The sequence below is a fragment of the Labeo rohita genome, chromosome 20, assembly GCF_022985175.1.
Source record: "Labeo rohita strain BAU-BD-2019 chromosome 20, IGBB_LRoh.1.0, whole genome shotgun sequence".
NCBI classification, from domain to species: domain Eukaryota; kingdom Metazoa; phylum Chordata; class Actinopteri; order Cypriniformes; family Cyprinidae; genus Labeo; species Labeo rohita.
In genome coordinates, this window is record NC_066888.1 from 31,387,231 (window position 1) to 31,408,922 (window position 21,692).

General features: G+C 29.9%; 1 protein-coding gene across 1 annotated transcript; it reads left to right on the forward strand.

The window, feature by feature from the left end:
• The first annotated feature begins 1,873 nt into the window (after positions 1-1,873).
• On the forward strand, positions 1,874-12,581 carry tmem151ba (transmembrane protein 151Ba). The gene is made up of 2 exons (XM_051139380.1): positions 1,874-2,165; positions 10,414-12,581. Exons 1-2 carry the CDS (start codon positions 2,088-2,090, stop codon positions 11,884-11,886), a joined length of 1,551 nt encoding a protein of 516 aa, XP_050995337.1. The 5' UTR covers positions 1,874-2,087; the 3' UTR covers positions 11,887-12,581.
• Positions 12,582-21,692: the final 9,111 nt, after the last annotated feature.

The following is a 21,692-nucleotide window of genomic DNA, read 5'->3' on the forward strand; positions in this document are numbered from 1 at the left end:
CTGTATTATCAAATTGCCAGAGTTTTGAGAACGCAGCGGACGTGAGGGACTATAATGCGATAAGAGCTCACTCAGGTACTGGGGAGCTAAACCATTCAGGGCTTTATAAGTAATTAGCAAGATTTTAAAATCTATACGATGTTTAATAGGGAGCCAGTGCAGTGTAGACAGAACCGGGCTAATATGATCATACTTTTTGGTTCTAGTAAGAACTCTAGCTGCTGCATTTTGGACCAGCTGGAGTTTGTTTATTAAGCGAGCAGAACAACCACCCAATAAAGCATTACAATAATCTAACCGTGAGGTCATAAACGCATGAATTAATGTTTCAGCATTTGACATTGATAGCATAGGTCGTAGTTTAGATATATTTTTGAGATGGAAAAATGCAGTTTTGCAAACACTAGAGATGTGGTTTTCAAAGGAAAGATTACCATCAAATAGCACACCTAGGTTCCTAACTGATGACGAAGAATTGACAGAACAGCCATCAAGTATTAGACAGTGTTTTAGGTTATTACACGCTGAGGTTTTAGGCCCAATAACTGACACCTCTGTTTTTTCAGAATTTAGCAGTAAGAAATTACTTGTCATCCAATTTTTTAACTCAACTACACAATCCATTAGTTTTTCAAATTGGTACGTTTCGCCAGGCCGCGAAGAAATATAGAGCTGGGTATCATCAGCATAGCAGTGAAAGCTAACACCATATTTCCTGATGATATCACCCAAGGGTAACATGTATTAAAAATAAAATGTACAGAATTCATTTTTTAACCCATTACTGATAAATGGGAACATGCAGGGTAATATTCTGCTGAAAAATATAAATAAAATTGTTTTTGATAAAATGTTATTTTATTTTGATCAAAAACAAAATAAAATCAATTATAAAATACATAAATTATATTATATAAATAATATCTAAAATAAAATGTACAGAATTGCATTTTTTAATTCTATAACCCATTACTGATTAATGGGAACATACAAATTTACAGTTATTAATAGGTTAATATTATGCTAAAAAATACAAATAAAATTGTTTTTGATTAAATGTTATTCTATTTTGATCAAATAAAAAATTATAAAATAAATTATAAAATACATAAATTATATTATATAAATAAAATGTAAATAAAATGTACAGAGTTAATTTTTATGTAACACATTAATGATGAATGGGAACATACAAATTTGCTATTATTAATAGACTAATATTCTGCTGAAAGAAAACAAATAAAATGTATGTATTTCATGAAATGTATTTTTTAAATAAAATGCATTATAATATATATATATATATATAATTCTAAATAAATATTTTTTAAATACAAATATAATGGTGTTAGTAATAATGTTAATATTTTGAAAAAATAAATACAACCCATTTCATGGTGATGAATGAGAACATGCAAACTGACTAATAATTTATAGGTTATTATTGTGCTGTAAAATAAAATACATTTTATTTCTATTTTTTATTTTAATAAATCTATTTTAATAAAATAAACAGAACACAAATGATAAAATATATACACTATCATATAAATATATAAATAAATGATATAAAAAAATGAACAGTTTATTAAATTGAGCATTATGTGAGTTATACCAATAGTTAGTCATGATGGGAGACCCAAAAATACGTTTATATAAAAAATGGGAAACCACATGCATAAAGTCAAGGTCACGTACGATGCTCAGCAGAGACGACTGGGATACATAAACAACACCTCCCTCTCTCTCTCTCTCTCTCTCTCTCTCTCGTTACCTGGATCTGAGCTGCGCATCCGTGCGGATTCATCTCGCGCCTCATTGTCATTCACTCCGCGTTCAGCTGCTCGTGGATGCGCTTCGCATTTCCATAAGATTCCATAGGCTCAGATTCGCATCTTCTATTTCCAAAACACAAATCTTGAGGGAAATGCCCGCGGTTGCCCGGACGGCAAACAATCCCTCAAGTATTTGTTTCTTTTTGGACTCGTAAGGAAGCGTGGGCAGGATGCTGCCTCGCTGAGGAGCCGTAATGGAGTGTAATGGATGACACATGGCTGTGATGCTCCAGGATCATCATCTAACTCATCATGTCTCCGGCAGCTCCGGTAACGGACAGCAGTGCTGTTGATGTCCTCCACGAGCAGACGGACGCGCCGCGGGAAGCGGTGAGTTCAGCCGCGGCGATGTGGAGAAAGCTTTGTTACAAACCGTGACACAAATAGTCGCTGTGTTCTGTATGTTTCACCAAAAGCCTAATTAATGCAGTGCGATTTATGTTTAATTGACTCAATGGGAGGATTGAGTGTGCGTGTGTGTGTGTGTGTGTGTGTGAAGGGGAGTGAAAGGAGATACACACAAACATTCATCTCTGTCTACTGTAGACTACTGTAATAACAGACTGTATAAACCAATTACACGTTCAATCCAGTGGCAGACAGTAGTAATAGACTGAATCTCAGGGAACTTCATAGGTCATGGTCATATTTCACCACCAAATCAAAAGAAAAAAAAAAAAAAAAAAAAAAAATAGTGCTATAAAAATATTGCTTGAAATATTTGCAAAAATGTGTTATTTTAAAAATATTTTATTGTATTTAAGAAAATTATATTTTCTGTTAAATTATAACTATTTAGCATCATTACGAATATTTACTATTTTTATGACTGTAAACCCCCTTCTCATTATTGTATTTGCAAAAATATGTAATTTATAGTATAATTTAAATTTAGAGCTTGAGTGTTATGTAAATGTTAAAATATTTAAAAATATTTTATTAAAATAATTCTTTAGTTATTGTATGATTTATTTACATAAATGATATATAATTTTATTATTATTATTATATAATTTATGGTATAATTAAAATTTAAGAGTGTTTGATTTTTATTAAAATAATGTAAAAATAGTTTCAAATATTTTCTTTAAATAATTATTTACAGAAATTCTATAGACCATTTGGTCAGATGTAAACATACTGGTCCCGATACACTTCCTGTTTCTTTTTTTTTAACTTTACACAAACATCACAAAAAAATACAACCAACGTAACATTTGACTGGATGAAAATGTTACATTAGCACCTTTAAGATGTATTTGTATATGTGAAATAAAATAAAAAATAAAAAACAAAAAACAGGAAGTGCTTCTGGACCAGTGTTGTTTACATCTAGCGAAATGGTCTATATATCATTTAATAATAATAATAATAATATGTTTTTTTTCTTTTAAGAGTATGCTTGATTTATGTTATGAAATTAATGTACAAAAATCTGAAATTATATGTGAAATTATTTTATTAAAATAATAAAATGATCAAATCTAAGTACTTAAATTATGTTGTAATTTATTTACATAAATTATATAATAACAATAATAATAATAATAATTATTATTATAATTTATAGTATGATTTTAAGAGTAAGCTTGATTTTTATGAAAAGAATGTAAAAAGAATTCAATTATTTTATTAAAATAATTATTGAATTACTGTATAATTTATTTACAGAAATTATATAATAATAATAATGTTTTCTTTAGGAGTATGCTTGGCTTATGTTATGAAATGAATGTACAAAAATAATGTACAAAATATTTTCACATATTAAAATAATTATTGTAAAAATGTATTTACAGAAATTATATATAATTTTAATAATAATAATACTATTTTTTCTTTAAGAGAAAAATCTGCAAAAATATTTTCAAATTATTTTATTAAAATAATTAATCTAAGAGTATGTTTGATTTGAATAAAAAAATAATATAAAAATATATTTTCAAATATTAAACAAATTATTCAATTATTGTACAAAAATCTGCAAAAATATTTTAACATTATTTTATTAAAAAAATTAATCTAAAAATATGCTTGATTTTTATGAATATAATGTACAAAATATTTTCAAATATTAAAATAATTATTGAATTATTGTAAAATGTTTTTACATAAATTATATATAATTTTAATAATAATAATAATATTGTTTTCTTTAATAGTATGCTTGGTTTATGTTATGAAATTAATGTACACAAATCTGCAAAAATATTTTAACATTATTTTATTAAAATAATTAATCTAAAAATATGCTTGATTTTTATGAATATAATGTACAAAATATTTTCAAATATTAAAATAATTATTGAATTATTGTAAAATGTTTTTACAGAAATTATATATAATTTTAATCATAATATTTGTTTCTTTAAGAGTAAGCTTGGCTTATGTTATGAAGTTAATGTACAAAAATATTTTAAAACTATTTTATTAAAATAATTAAATTATTAAATCTCAATACTGAAATTATTTATTTATTTATTTATTTTTTTTCCTTCTTTATATTTTGGGATGAAATCTGACCTGCATTTTGTGAGAATCACCCAGTTATTTGCAATTATTTATGAAATATATTTTGGACAAATCATAAAACTTTGTTTGCTTATGAAGTTCTAACTTACATGTTACATCCAGTTTAGTTACACAAGGCCTGATGATCTAAACCTCATGAATTAGCAATGAGGTTGGTCACACTTATGTCATGTTACTCAAACTCCAGAGCGCTAAAATAGCCTAATGAAAGTGGGACGCCTTGCTCACACCTCCCAAAATACACAGGGCAACAGCAGCAGAGAATCCTCACTGTATGAGAGCAGTGTTTTCACTGGGACTGTCTGACAGAGACTCGGGTTTAAGCACATTACAGAGGCTTGGTTTCGCTGCTGAAGTGCTTTAGAGAACAAATCCGTCCCTAGTGCTTCAGCTTCAACTAACACAGCTAACCTAAGAATATGAGGAAATGTGTTTTCTCTGTTGTGATTGTCTCGTCTCATGCTCTACACATCGTTTGGCTGCTGAAAGCTGGTGATTAACTGGTTTGATCATTATTTCCTCAGAAGTGCTTAAGCGTAAATGCCCCCGGGTCAATGAAAGCTATTTATTTACTAATTAGTGCCTAGAAATGATGTGCATGGACGCAGTCAAAAAAAAAGTGATTTGTCTAATTTTAATGTGTTTACAAAATTAAACAGCATCTAATTCATATATTCAATTAACTAATGAATTAATTAATGAAGATCATTAAAAAAAAAAAATGAGTTCGCTGATGTTTAGTAACTAGTTGAACCAGTTTTTTGGCATTAACCACACATATCAGCTGTGGATTAACCTAGTTGTGGTTAGGGTCTGGTCTGTTTTTTTTATTTTTTTAATTTATTTATTTTAGTATCATTAAGTTTTTGTTAATGTTTTGAATTATATTTTATATTTTGTTCATTTTATAAAGAAAAAATATTCTAGAATTGTTTTCATTTTAATTTCAGTAAAAATGTTGTGTTTTTTGTTTTTTGTTATTAGTTTTTGTATGTGTCTGTATAGTTTTTAAATTTTATATATTAGTTTTAATTTAATGTAAGTTAATCGAAAATGAGACTGTGACAACCAGGGTTATTAAAACCATAAAATAAACCTTCATTACTTGAAATAAAATAAACTTTATCTAAAATGTATTTAAATATTTTTTAAACAGTTTAATTTGTTAATTTCAGACAAAATTTCTCATTTTTATTTTAGCTAGCTTGCTTTAATAAAATTAAAACTGAAAACTGGAATTAATATTAATAGAAACACTATATATACATATTTATAATCATACTTGTAAATAAACTTTATCTGAAATATATTAAAATATTTTTTAAACAGTTTAATTTATTGAATTTCAGACAAAATTTCTCATTTTTATTTTAGTTAACTGGATTTAATAAAATAATTAAAACTGAAAACTGGAATTAATATTAATAGAAAACTATACATACACATTTACAAACATATTTATAAATAAACTTCATCTGAAATATATTAATGTTTTTAAAAAGTTTTTATTTCAGACAAAATTTCTCATTTTTATTTTAGTTAACTTGATTTAAAAACATAATAAAAATTGAAAACTGGAATGAATTGTAATAGAAAAACTATATATACATATTTATAAACGTATAAATAAACTTTATCTGAAATATATTAAAATATTTTTTAAAGAGTTTGATTTATTATGTAATTTCAGACAAAATTTTTCATTTTTATTTTAGTTAACTGGATTTAATAAAATAATTAAAACTGAAAACTGGAATGAATATTAATAGAAAAACTACATATACACATTTATAAACATTTATAAAAACTAATTAAATGAAAAAAGAAAACAAAAATACTAAAACTTTAAAAAAATGAAAACAGAAAATATTTTTTAAAAATAATAAAAATAATTCAAAATATTAATAACAATTATAATAGTATCTCAATATGGCACTAACACTGTTGGCAACTAGCTGAAATAAGTTTTTATTTTTATTTTATTTTATTTTAAGTAATTCAAATGTTATTATGGTTAGGGTGTGTTTTGGTTTATTGCGACATGCAAAATAATTTAAATTCATTATTATTTTAAAAAAGCCTTTCTCTCAAATAACTACTTTCGAACGTGAGGAAACTCAAAAACAAAAACACAAATGAGAGTATTATGCATTGTATATTAATGGCTGAGAAATACTTCATAAGGGCTACTTGCCATAAGTGCTGCGGTTCCCGCTGAGAGCTCCGGTCGTGTGGGGCTCCAGGGGCCGCGGTAAAAGGTAGAGCGGATAATTATGGAAGAACATTATCAATTATTTAATGCCAGCTGTCATGTTAAGGGCATAAGACAGCCATGCAATCATACTGCATGGACATTACTGCAGAAACAGCTAAATAAAAGCCTGAGAAGTTTGTTCAAGACTAATATGATGTTTGTATTTTGTGCATAAATCGTTCTCTCAAACTAAGGCTTTTCCAGAAGAATCAACAAAATGCTTCTAAAGCAAAATCAATGAGGTTAACAAGAAAGAATATGTACACTTTCTCATTTATACACTATCAGTGAGTGAAAATTGTTTCAGAGTAAATCCTACACAAGGTTGCATTAAAAAAAAAAGTGTTTTTTTTTAAAATATAAAACATTTATTTAAAATTTTGTTTAATTATTTAAACTTTTAAATTTAATTTAAACTTTTTTTTTTTAATTGTATACATTTTAATATAATATATAATGTAACAATTTTTGTGAATATGAAATTTTTGGCCCTTTATATTAAAATTTTGGAGATGATATAGGACCATTTTTGGTTCCTCAAATAACCTTTCAATGATCAGAACCATTTTTTCTTAGTATGAAGAACATTTGATCAATCTAAAGAAACTTTTTCCACTATAAAGAACCTTCTGTGCAATGGAACGTTTTTTTTAAGGATGTTTACTGAAGCATCAATGCCAATAAAAAATTTTTTTTTTAAGAAAATAATGTTTATTTTTATGTGTAAGTGTGCTTAAATGAAGACATTCTAAAATATTTTAGTACCATTTTTATTTTATTTTATTTGCCGTAATGGTGTGATATTTTCTACTGTTTAAAAAAATCTGAAAAAAAGATTCGCCAAATCGCTCCGAAATCTTGATCTGAAACAAACGATTCGCGAACCCGCACTGATGTCCCGATCTGAATCCAATGATTCGCGATTCGCGATCCGCGCTCTGAAGTTCAGATCTATGTCAAATGATTCGCGATCCACGCTCTTAAGAAGCATACCATTTCAGATCAGGACTCGGAGTGAGGATCGCGAATCATTTGACTTAGATCGGAACTTTGTGTATCGCGAATCATTTGATTTAGATTGGCCTTGCGTCCCAGTGTGCATACCATCCACCCTATCTGCCCTAAATAGTATTGAAAATTATTACTATCATATAGAATTTAGGATGGATAGTATGCACATTGGGACGCAGGCAGAGACTTCAAATTGCGTTTCGCGAATGATCGAGTCACGAGTTTGAATCAAGCGGACCCGACTCAATTGATTCGGTTTGTCTGTTCCACTTTTCGTGTCTTCAGGAAAGTTTACATGACACTGTCAGTACTACTACTAGTTTTATGACATTAACTGAAATAAGCGAAAATGATGTTTTTGTGAACTGTGTGAATTTTGGGTAAAAAGATTTGTGTTTATTGACAAAATTAAACACATTTCTTAGATACATTGTCATTCAATACTTCAAGGACTTTTCAAGTACCTCTTCAGCAATATTAATATTTTCAAGGGTTTTGCAGGTCTTAAATTTCAAAAAGTAAAATTCAAGCACCTTGTAGGAACCCTGTATTTTAATTATTTATATATTTATTTATTCGCTAAAAGGGAAAAAGTAATATTTAAGATACATTGGAGACTATTCTACTTTTAAGAGGCTATTTGCAATGTTTTAGGAAGAATTTGAACTTCAAGAAAATTATTTTCTGTAGGTTTAGTCTTTAGAAGTCTTAAGAAAAAAGGATAAGAACATTATTTAGAATATTTTGTATTCCAAAAACATTTCTTTACTCTTAAGGCAGAAAATAAAAAAGAAAGTGTGTTGGGCTGTAGTTAAAGATTTGGAAAAAGATGGTGCCATCAGATCCTTATAATCACTCAAATGCTTTTTCTTTCAACACTTAAAGTGATAGGGCCAGATTCATAAAAAGTCTTCTTAAAGAAGTTAAGAATTTTCCTAAGATAAATTTTTAGAAGTTTGTAAAAATGTGCAATAGATTTTTTTCTCTTCTATAGCAGTGATGCCATAGAAAGAACCATTTTAAGTTCCCCAAAGCCCCTCTCACTGAACAGTTCTTAAAAAACACCTTTTCTTAATATATAAAGGACATTATAATGATCCAAAGAATGTTTGGTTGAATCGAAAGTTCCATGGATGTTAAAGGTTCTTCATGGAACCATCAGTGTTAACAAAGAACCTTTATTTTTAAGAAAACAATGTTTATTTTTATTTGTAAGTGCACTTCTTGAAAAATTAAGACATTCTTAAATATTTAATATTTTATTATATTTTGCTAAAAGGGGAAGAAAATAATATTTAAGATACAATGGAGATTCCTAATTTTATAAGGCTATTTACAATGTTTTTAGGAAGAATTTAGACTTCAAGAAAATAATTTTCTGTAGGTCCAGTTCAGGTTCTGTAGGTTTTTTCTTGAGAAGACTTGAGAAAAGTAATAAGAAAAGATAAGAAAAATTTTAAGAATATTTTGTATTCCAAATACATTTCTTAACTTTTAAAATAAATAAGAAGAAAGAGTGTAGGGTTGTAGTTAAATATTTGGAAAAAGATGGCGTCATCAGATCCTTATAATCAATCGAATGCTTTTCCTTCCAACACTTGGGGCAGCACTATCTTAAATCTTCTTAAAGAAGAAATTTCTTAAGATAAATTCTAAGACGTTTGTAAGAATGTTCAGTAGAGCATTTTAAGTTCCCTAAAGCCTCTCAGTGAACAGTTCTTAAAAGAACCATTTTCTTCTTAGTGTAGAGTAGATTTTAATAATCTAAAGAACCATTGTCCACTCCAAAGAACATTTGGTTGAATAGAAAGGTTCCATGGATATTAAAAGTTCTTAACCATCATTGGCAATAAAGAACCTTAAAGGTGTCCTATTATGCTTTTTCACCACACACTTGTCAGTGTGTGGTGTGTATGTTTGGGCATAAAAAAAGATCTACAAAGTTACAAATCTCAAATTTCAGCATTATAATTAGTAACTTACAATGTTTTTAATCAATTGTTGTCATGTTAAATACAAATTAAGTCATATTAAAAACATTAGGCTGCTTTTAGCTTTATACTGGAGCTTGTTTCGGGCAACACTACTGTAGCATATTATTTACTCACCCTCCATGCATCCTAGGTGTATATGACTTCCTTCTTTCAGACAAATGCAGTCAGAGTTATATTAAAAATTATCCTGGCACTCCCAAGCTTTAGAACGGCACAGACGGGTGTTTCTCTTCATCAGTCCAAAACAAGTCCAATAAAGTGCATCCATCCATAACAAAAAGTGCATCACACGGCTCCGGGGTGTTTTAAATGTCCATATTTACAACGTAAGAATCACTTAAATCTAGCTTGCGCTAACAGTCCACAGAACTTTGCTTTGGCAAGGGGCGTGGCAGTACTGAAACATCGTCTAAGCTGTGTGCCAATCACAACGCACTGGGACAGCTAACCAATCACAACACATTTTGTTTTTCGGAAGGCGGGCCTTCATCAAACCCGGAACTAATCAAGCCATTTGTGCCAGGCTGGGGAGAAAGGTATTGTAATAATGTAAATTATGTGAAAAATAATGCGTTTTTCGAACCACCAAGCATTAAAGTATGTTCTAGTACACCCCCAAAACAAAAACAAGACTTTGTAAAAGAGCATAATAGGACACCTTTAATTTTTAATTCATTCATTTTTGGTTCCACAAACAACCCTTCAGTCAACAGTTCTTAAAAGAACCATTTTCAAGAATCTTTTTCCACTACAGAACCAATTCTCTTTATTGTTTTTGTCTTTACAGCAACGACCTGTAAAGCAGTCACTGAGCAAGTCCCTGTGCCGCGACTCGCACTGGAAATGCCTCCTCCTGTCCCTGCTGATGTACTGCTGCATCATCGCCATGACCTGGTGCCAGGTCACGAAGGTCACACGCCTCACCTTCGACAGCGCTTTCAAGGGCAAGTCCATGCTGTATCACGACAGTCCCTGTTCCAACGGCTACATCTACATCCCGGTGGCCTTCCTCGTCATGCTCTACGTGGTTTACCTGGTGGAGTGTTGGCACTGCTACTCGCGCAACGAACTCCAGTTTAAAGTCGACCTGGAGAACGTCTCCGAACGCCTGCAGCGCATGCAACAAGCCACGCCGTGCATCTGGTGGAAGGCTATAAGCTATCATTACGTACGGCGGACGAGACAAGTAACGAGGTATCGCAACGGCGACGCTTACACGACCACGCAGGTTTACCACGAGCGTGTGAACACGCATGTCGCGGAGGCCGAGTTCGATTATGGTAACTGTGGGGTTAAAGACATCTCGAAACACCTCACCGGACTCGAGAGCTTTCCAGTGACCAAGCTGCGCTTCACTAAGTGCTTTAGTTTTGCCAACGTCGAGTCTGAGAACTCCTATTTGACGCAGAGAGCGCGGTTCTTCACCGAGAACGAAGGACTGGATGATTACATGGAAGCACGTGAAGGGATGCACTTAAAAAACGTAGAGTTTAAGGAATACATGCTTGCTTTTGCAGATCCGGATCGCTTGCCTTGGTACGCGTCGCAGTGTAGTTTCTGGTTGGCGGCGGCGTTCACTTTATCCTGGCCATTGCGGGTCCTAACGGAATACCGAACGGCATACGTTCACTATCATGTGGAGAAGCTTTTCGGTTTCGACTACGTCGCCGTTACGCCTCTGGACGAGCGTCCGTTTTGTCGCCACATCCCGCGGGTGAACACCATCGACAGCACGGAGCTCGAGTGGCACATTCGTTCTAACCAACAGCTCGTTCCCAGTTACTCCGAAGCCGTGCTTATGGATCTGGCGCAGCAGTCCAGTTGCAACACGTTTTCACCGCGTGGGATTGGCGCGGCTGGTGGAAACGGATTCGGTGGATACCGGCAGAACTGCGAACGATGCCATCGCTCTATAAGCAGCTCGTCGATCTTCTCACGCAGCGCGTTGAGCATCTGCAACAGCAGCAGTCCTCGTTTGCCTTTCAGCGGCAGCCGGTTTTCGCTAGGCCGTCTGTATGGCTCACGCCGCAGCTGTCTTTGGCGAAGTCACAGTAGTAGCCTGAACGATCCCAGCTGTCCGACGGAAAGCACGCGGTGCCTGGCTGGTCAGTCGGCCAATGAGGAGAGCCCACCTTCGCCGCCGGCCTATCAGGACGCTCTATATTTTCCAGTACTGATTATTCACCGCAACGAAGGATGTGTCAGTCACGACCACCATTCGCTGCACCATAATGGATCCTGCGTGGAGACTTCGTTATAGCGTTAGCATAAGGACGAAAACACAAATTTGGTGTTGCTACTGTATGTATTTGCAAACAGAACAGACTGGTACAGAAATGTTTGTAAGAATCCTTACTTTTCCTTTAAAACTTTTGAATGGCACCTGATTGCATTTCTTCATAACAAAAATAGTCTGGCTTTTACTGATATATTTACACACTTGTGATGCACCATATTCAGCTTCTTCAATTATGGAAACATCTGCAAAACTACTTCTCACTTTGCATTTGCAATCAACAACAACAACAGCAAAGGTGATTGCAACTTTTTATCTCACAATTCTGACTTATAACATGCAATTGCGTAATACAAACTCAAAATTCTGACTTTTTTCCCAGATTTGTGTGATACAAACTTGCAATTGCAAGTTATAAAATCAAAATTGTGAGAACTAAACTTGCAATTCTAAGAAATTAAGTCAGAATTGCGAGATATAAATTCACAATTATGACTTTTTTCTCAGAATTGCAAGTTTATATCTCCCAATTCTCACTTATAACATGCAATTGCGTAATACAAACTCAAAATTCTGACTTTGGAATTCGGAATTCAGAATTGTGAATTACAAACTTGCAATTGCAAGTTATAAAGTCATGAGATATAAACTCACAATTCTGAGAAATTAAGTCAGAGCTGCAAGATAACTCAAAATTCTGACTTTTTTTTTTTTTAGAATTGCGAGATATGAATTCACAATTATGACTTTTTTCTCAAAATTGCAAGTTTATTCTGACTTACAACATGCAATTGCGTAATACAAATGTAAAAATCTGACTTTTTTCCCCAGAATTGTGAGATACAAACTCAAAATTCTGACTTCTTTTTCTTAGAATTGTGTGATACAAACTTGCAATTGCAAGTTATAATGTCAGAATTTTGAAGTCGCAATTCTGACTTTTTTTTTTCAGAATTGTGAGTTTATATCTCACAGTTCTGACTTATAACATGCAATTGCGTAATACAAACTCAAAATTCTAACTTTTTTCTCAGAATTGTGATACAAACTTGCAATTGCAAGTTATAAAGTCAGAATAGCAAGATATACTCACAATTCTGACTTTTTTTCAAAATTGCAACTTTATATCTATGCAATTGTGTAATACTTTTGCTATTGTGACTTTTTCTCAGAATTGTGAGATACAAACTTGCAACTGGAAGTTAGCAAGTCAGAACTGAGAGATACAAACTCACAATTCTGACTTCTTTCTCAGAATTACAAGTTTATATCTTGCAATTCTGACTTATAACAGGCAATTGCATAACACAAAAATAAAATTCAGACGTTTTTTTCCCAAATTATGTCATACAAACTCAAAATTCTGACTTTTTTCTCAGAATTGTGAAATACAAACTTGCAATTGCAAGTTAAAAAGTCAGAATTTTTAGATATAAACTCGCAATTCTAACTTTTTTCTCAGAATTGCGAGATATAAACTCACAAATCTTATTTTTTTTTCAGAATTCCATGATATAAACTCACAATTCTGAGAAATTAAGTCAGAATTGCAAGATATACTCACAATTCTGACTTTTCTTCAGAATTGCAAGTTATATCTATGCAAATGCGTAATACAAACTTAAAATTCTGCCTTTTTCTCAGAATTGTGAAATACAACCTTGCAATTGCAAGTTAGAAAGTCAGAATTTTTAGATATAAACCCACAATTCTGACTTCTTTCTCAGAATTACAAGTTTATATCTTGCAATTCTGACTTATAACATGTAATTGCATAATACAAACTCGCAATTCTGAGAAATGAAGTCATAACTGCATCATATCAACTCGTATTTGCGAATTATAAAGTCAGAATTGCGAGATATAAACTCGCAAATCTGACTTTAGTTCTCAGAATTGCAAGTTTATATCTTGTAATTCCTACTTATAACATGCAATTGCGTAAAAAAAGTCAAAATTGCATTTATAACTCGCAATTGGGAGTTTATAGCATGCAATTCTGAGAAAAAAGTCAGAATTGTGAGATAAAAAAGTCGGAATAACCTTTTCTTGTTTTTTATTTAGTGGCAGAAATGGGCTTCCATACATTTCAAACCCATTTTACTTCCATAATATGACATATTTTCAAGTTAAACAACATATTAAAAGAGAATAAATGAGAAATGTAAAATAATCCTGTAAAAATGTAAAACTTTATCCATGGAGAACTGGCTAGATTATAAAAGATGGTTGGAGGTTGAAAAAAAAAGTGAAATCTAAAACGCCAACAAGACAAAATTTTTTCTAAGCTTTTTTCTTTGCAGTAACATGCACCGACAAATTGTTCTTATTAAAACACATTAACACAGAAAGTAAATAGGGTTAATAAGGGTTAAATAGGGAAAATGCCAAATGATCCTTGTAAAAATTTAAAAACTGATTCATTAATTAGATCATAAAAGCTGGATAATGGTTGAAAAAAACCCCACAAAACATCACCCAAGAAGAAAAGGTATTTTTCTTTGCAATAACATGCATTAAAAAATCTTTCACATTAAAACATGTTAAAAAAGTAAATAGATTTAATTTGAGTTCATACTGACTTCAAATGAAAATTGCACATTTGAAATAGACATTTCTATCATTTTCTCTTTCGATTCAATCAGAATGCTACAAAACACTTTACATTCTAGTTGCAATGTATATATGTACAACATATTTCCTTAATATTAAACACCATGACAAATAACACAATGTTGGATGCCAAGATACTGACTGTTTACCAGAAACATAAAGAAACATAAGAAAAATAAAACTATTATGAGCCTAAAATCACTTCTTAAAATAAGGCATGATACAGAAACGACTCAGTAAAACTATTCATAAACAGGTTTTTCTTCTGATCTATTTATGGCAACGGTTTCAGTGCTGTGAATAATTTAATACATGCAGCCTAAGGACATGAGAACCTCAAACTAAATACATAATCTCCGAAAACCCTGCTAGATATTTTATAAACATCATCTTATCTATGTAAGATCATATTTAATACATAAACTGAAGCATTCCGGTTGTTTTGCTTTTTTAATTTTCTGCAACTACCTCTTCTTTTTATAGGAATGCAAGTGCCTCGGACTGTGTTATTTTAGTGTTTACGTTTAATTATTCAAAAGCTTTGGTGTTGACGTCGCACTTATATGTTTCCCGAGTTGGTGTAAAAAGAAAAATGAAAATCATTTTGAGAGTTTAGATCAGGACTAAAAATAACAGCTGACACTCAAACCATGTTCAAAATGAATGTTAAAATTAGAAATACAAATATAGATGTTCCTGTTTCATCAAATCCAGAAACTACTGTTATAATCTACGATGTGATGGAAAAATATTTGCTGCAGTACATCGACATCTTTGTTGAAAACTGTCTTCATTTACATCAGCACCAAAACTTTGGCAGAATCTGAAGTCATCTGTATAAATCATTGGCAAAATAATGTATAAAAGCCCAATCCGATGGCATAATATATGACAGTACAGTGAACCTCTGCATGAGCTCTGACATATGAACATACTGTAAATATCAGAGTGAACTAAAGGCCAGAAACTGAAGCACAGAACAGACTCAAAAACACAAACTCCTTTACAGTCTTTGTTATTTAAAACATTTCAGAATAAGACTTATTGATTAAAATCATTTCATAAAATCATTAAAATCACCTCATACTAATTTTCAGTGGTTTTCTTTTATTAGGGATTTAATTTGGTAAAACTGTCAGATTTTCAGTTATTATATTCAATTATGTCAGGGTCATATTTCACCCAAAATCAAAAGTAAAAAATCAGGAAATTATATTTTAAATTAGAAATTAAATCATTAGTTTTTTTTTTTTTTTAAATAGGTGATGTTTTCATGGCTATTATTATTATTATTATTACTAAAATATGAAATAATAATAATAATAATAATAATAACAACAATAATAATAATTACCATTTGTTTCTCATGTAAACTTTTATAAGATTAATTTTAATTTGTTAAAAAAAAAAAAATAAATGAATCAATAAATTGGTAAAATTTTTAGATTTTCATTTTTTTTGTGACCGTATCCAATAATTTGTGGCATTATTTTCATGACTATTACTATTATTATTACTAAAATATGAAATAATATTAATATTAATAATAATAATAATAATAATAATAATTATTATTATTATTACCATTTGTTTCTCATGTAAACTTTTTTAAGATTCATTTTAATTTGGTAAAAATAATAAATAAATAATTAAATTGATACAATTTTTAGATTTTCAATTTTTTTGTGACAGTATCCAATAATCTGTGTCATTATTTTCATGACTATTACTATTATTATTACTAAAATATGAAATAATAATAATAATTATTATTAATATTATTATTATATTTGTTTTTCATGTAAAGATTAATTTTAATTTGATAAAAATAATAAATAAATACTTAATTTGGTAAAAATGTATTTTAAATATAATGACAATATACAATAATTTGTAGCATTTTTTTCATGACTATTACTATTATTATTACTAAAATATATTTAAAAAAAATTACCATTTGTTTCTTATTTAATGTTTTTATTTAATTATTATTTAAGTTTTATTTATTTATTATTATTAAATATTTTCATGGAAATAATACAATACAAAAATTTTAAATACGGTGACCCAGATATGATCTAAAAATCTAAAATAAACTAAATCCTCAATAAGCGGAAATTATTAAAAACGAATAAAAAATAAATAAAAATAAATAAGAAACAAATGGTAATTATTATTATTAGTAATAGCCATGAAAATAATGTCACAAAATACTGGATATTGCCCCAAATTTTTCAAAAATTGAAAAATATAATGTAAATCCTTAACAAGTGAAAATTATTATAAATAAATACAATTTTAATAATAACATTTTAAATACTAGGATTCATTTTATGCAAAATAAATAAAATGAAATAAATGAAATAATAAAATAATTATGTGAATTTTAAGGTGAAATACGACCTGGACATATTTTTAAGAGATTCATCCTGTGATGGATTTTGCAGATCATCTTGTAACTTTGCAAAGAAAATCAGTTTTAAGTCTTGCTAAACTGTATTACAAAACATCTATAACATAACAAATGTTCATGTGCACAGTAAATGTCATCATTTTGAATGCGATTGTTTATTTGACCATTACATGTGTGTATAACCTATGATGGCGCTGTATTAAATAACGAACCGTGTTGTATTGAATAACATTGTGCGCGTGTCAATGATGACATCTGATGTGACGTACACTAACACAATGCACAAACAAACTGAATGTTTTTTGACATTGGGTGGACAGTCTGTCATTCATAAAATATCCCACTGACCAAACAATACTTTGTAAGCATGGATGATTATTGTAGTTTCCTGTCATTATGATGCCATGCACAATGTTTTTACGCTGCTAAAGGCCATTTCAGTGGAAACAGTGCTTACACAATAATTAATGTCAAATCTCACGGAGTCTGTAAACACTATGTTGCCTATACAGTTTGTGGCATATCTCAGGTTGGAGGCCAAATATGTGTGTCCAAGTTAAATAAAACTCAATAAAACTGCCTCGGCTACGTGTTTTAATTTCAGAGTCAGAAATTATCCAAATAAAAAATGACCCCATTTACTCTGCTGGTCTTATAGTGAATATGCATCAGTGCACATTACAGTTACATGACATTATTTTCATTACTATTATTATTACTAAAATATGAAATAATAATAATAACAATTTGTTTATTTTATTATTTAGTTTATTTAGTTAGTTTATTTATAATTACTTTATTTTATTCCATTAGGAAAATTAAATATATATAATTTAATATATATATATATATATATATATAATTTGTGACATCATTTTCATGACTAATTACTATTATTATTATTATTATTATTCAAATATGAATTAATAATAATAATAATAATAATAACAATTACCCTTTGTTTCTTATGCAAACTTTATTAAAATTAATTTTAATTTGGTAAAACTAATAAATAATTAATTTAGCAAAAAGTTTTTTGTGATAATATCCAACAATTTGTGACATTATTTTCATTAACATTATTATTATTATTATTATTGTTGTTATTATTACTAAACTATGAAATAATAATAATAACAATAATAATAATAATAATAGCAATTTGTTTCTTATTTAATTTTTTTTAATAATTTCTGCTTATTAAGGATTTAATTTGGTAAATATTTTAGATTTTTAGATCATATCTGAGTCACATTTCACACAAAATCAAAAGAAAAAAAAAGGAAATTATATTTAGAATATAGCAAAACCATCAGGGTTTTTTTTTTAATTGACATAATTAAAATTAATTGACATAATAACATTGGGGGGGGTTGTTTTTTAATGTATTTGGAAGAAGTTAATTTGGTAAACCTTTCAGATTTTTAGTTATAATGTTCAATTATGTCTGGGTCATATTTTAGCCAAACTCAAAATAAAAAAGCAGGAAATTATATTTTACATTAGGAAAATAAAATCAATATATATATTTTAATTTTGACATTATTTTTTAATTTTGACATTAAAATAATAATAATAATAATAATAATAATAATAAATAGCATATATGAAGTAAAACCATCAGGGTTTTTTGAATTGACATGATTTTTTTGTGTATGGGTTGTTTTTTTAATGTTTATGAAAGAAGTGTCTTCTGCTCACCAAGGCTGCATTTATTTGATCAAAAATACTGTAAAATTGTGAAAGATTTTTATAATTTAAACAGCTGTTTTCTATGTGAATATCTGTTAAAATGTAATTTATTTCTGTGATCAAAGCTACATTTTCAGCATCATTACTCCAGTCTTCAGTGTCACACGATCCATCAGAAATCATTCTAATATGCTGATTTGCTGCTCAAGAAACATTTGTGATTATCATCAGTGTTGAAAACAGTTGTGCTGCCTGCCTCATATTTTTTGGAAACTGATACATTTTGTTTTGTATAATTCTTTAATGAATATAAAGTCCAAAAGAACAGCATTTGAAATAAAAATCACCTTCACAATACAACTAACAGTGATGGAGTTGAGTGTGAGTGTGGCCGATCTGCTGATTCTGATTCACCACCTTCATCACATTTGCTCTTGGTGACCTTTGCCACTTAATAGACGCTCACTAATTATGAGCTAATTCTCCCTGTGGGAGTCAAATGCTCTATCAGCAACAACAAACCTACAATCAACGCCAGTCTGTCACATACGGCCCACATACACGTTAACATTTGAGCCAAACATGCTGCTCTTAACATCTGCTCATGTGTGGTTATGAATGAATATTTCATTTCACTGTTTAAGGCAAGACACTAGAGGTAAAATGATTGTTTTAAAACATTTTTTGTGTTATTCTGCTTCCATAACATGATTTCTATAAGACTAGTGGAAATAAAAAAATCCAAAATACACAATTAAGTGTTTATTTTTTAGTCTGTAGATTTCAAATATGTGACCCTGGACCACAAAACCAGTCATAATGGTCAATTTTTTGAAACTGAGATTTATAGATCATCTGAAAGCCTTCCATTGATGTGTGGTTTGTTACATTAGGACAATAACTGAGATACAACTATTTGAAAATCTGGAATCTGAGGATGTAAAAAAAATCAAAATATTGAGAAAATCACCTTTAAAGTTGTCAAAATGAAGTTCTTAGCAATGCATATTGCTAATCAAAAATTAAGTTTTGATACATTTACGGTAGGAAATTTACAAAATATCTTCATGGAACATGATCTTAATATCCTAATGATTTTTGGCATAAAAGAAAAAACAGTAATTTTGACCCATACAATGTATTTTTGGCTATTGCTAGAAATATACCCGTGCCACTTAAGACTGGTTTTGTGGTCCAGGGTCACATATAATACATTTCTTTTAAAGGTTGTTTTCACAAAATTAGTTCCTCCTCTGCTTTAGTAGCACTTACATGCACCAAATACAGTTTTATTCCTATCTTTTTACTGAAGGTTTTGCTCTTAAACCTTCTTAAAACATGATTTTCTGATTTATGGAGGCATAAGTCCAATTTATGAAAACCATTAAGATACATAACATATCAAGACATATCAAGAATTTTGAACCTGGCTTTATCCAATGTTAAGATTTTCTTCTTGAAACATTTACAGATTAGTGCATATTTACTAGTGCATGTAAGTTTTTGAATAGTAAGATTTTTAATGTTTTTTAAAGAAGTCTCTTCTGCTCACCAAGCCTGCATTTATTTGATTCGAAGTACAGCAAAAACTGTAAAATTTTAATATTTTTACTATTTAAAATAACTGTTTTCTATATGTATATATTTTAAAATGTAATTTATTTCTGTGATTTCAAAGCTGAATTTTTAGCATCATTACTCCAGTCACATGATCCTTCAGAAATCTTTCTAATATTCTGATTTGCTGCTCAAAAAACATTTATTATTATTATTACATTGAAAACAGCTGAGTAGAATTTTTTCAGGTTTCTTTGATGAATAGTAAGTTCAGAAGAACAGCATTTATCTGAAATAGAAATCTTTTATAACATTATAAATGTCTTTATCATCACTTTTGATTGATTTAAAGCATCCTTGCTAAATAAAAAGTATTAATTTCTATAATTTCTCAAAATAAATAAATAAATAAAATTATACTGACTCCAAGCTTTTAAATGGTATAATGTGTAATGTTACAAAAGCTTTTCATTTCAGATAAATTCTAATCTTCTATTCATCAAAGAATCCTGACAAAAAGTGCTGTGTTAAACATTGATAATAATAATGAAAAATGTTTCTTGAGCAGCAAATCAGAATATTAAAATGATTTCTGAAGGATCATGTAACTGGAGTAATGATGCTGAAAATTCAGCTTTGAAATCACAGAAATAAATTACAATTTAAAATATATTCAAATAGAAAACAGTTATTTTAAATAGTAAAAATATTTCACAATTTTAGTGTTTTTGTTGTACTTTGGATCAAAAAAAATGCAGGCTTGGTGAGCAGAAAAGACATTAAAAACATTAAAAATCAAACTGTCAAAAAACTTTTGACTGGTAGTGTAGATAAACGTCATAAAACTTACAAAACAAAATTGTCATTGTACTGCAGTTAATCAACTGTGGAAAGTACACTGATATCTGTTAGCTGAAGGAGGAATCCACTTCCAGAACAGCAATTCTCAAATAATGTACTCACCCCCTTGTCATCCAAGATGTTCATGTCTTTCTGTCTTCAGTCGTGAAGAAATTATGGTTTTTGAGGAAAACATTTCAGGATTTTTCTTCATATAATGGACTGATATGGTGCCCCGACTTTGAACTTCCAAAATGTAGTTTAAATGCAGCTTCAAAAGGCCCTAAATGATCCCAGCCGAGAACTGGGATCTGGGATGTGTGTTCACGTACCATTGAATCAGGTCGAAAGGTCACACCGAATGTAGGCGGAACTACAGACCCAGTGTTTACAAAGCAAATATGCAAAGACTAAGAAAGTGCAAGTAAGTCAAACGTTGTTTACAAACAAAAAGGTACAACGATTCTGAAGTTGTAGAAGAAAATAAGAGTTTTTCGTCATACTCAACCATTTTTAGCCGGAGTACACAGACGATGAACTCAGACGTGATTCATAGTAGTGATGGGAAGTTCGGATCATTTTACCGACTCTGACCTTTAAGTCTCGTTCAGCAAAATGAATGAATCTTTTTTCGAGTCATTTCATTCATTTTAGCAAAATCAGCATCACGTGACAGCCCCATAAGATGAACGAACGACTCGAAAAACCTGAAGAC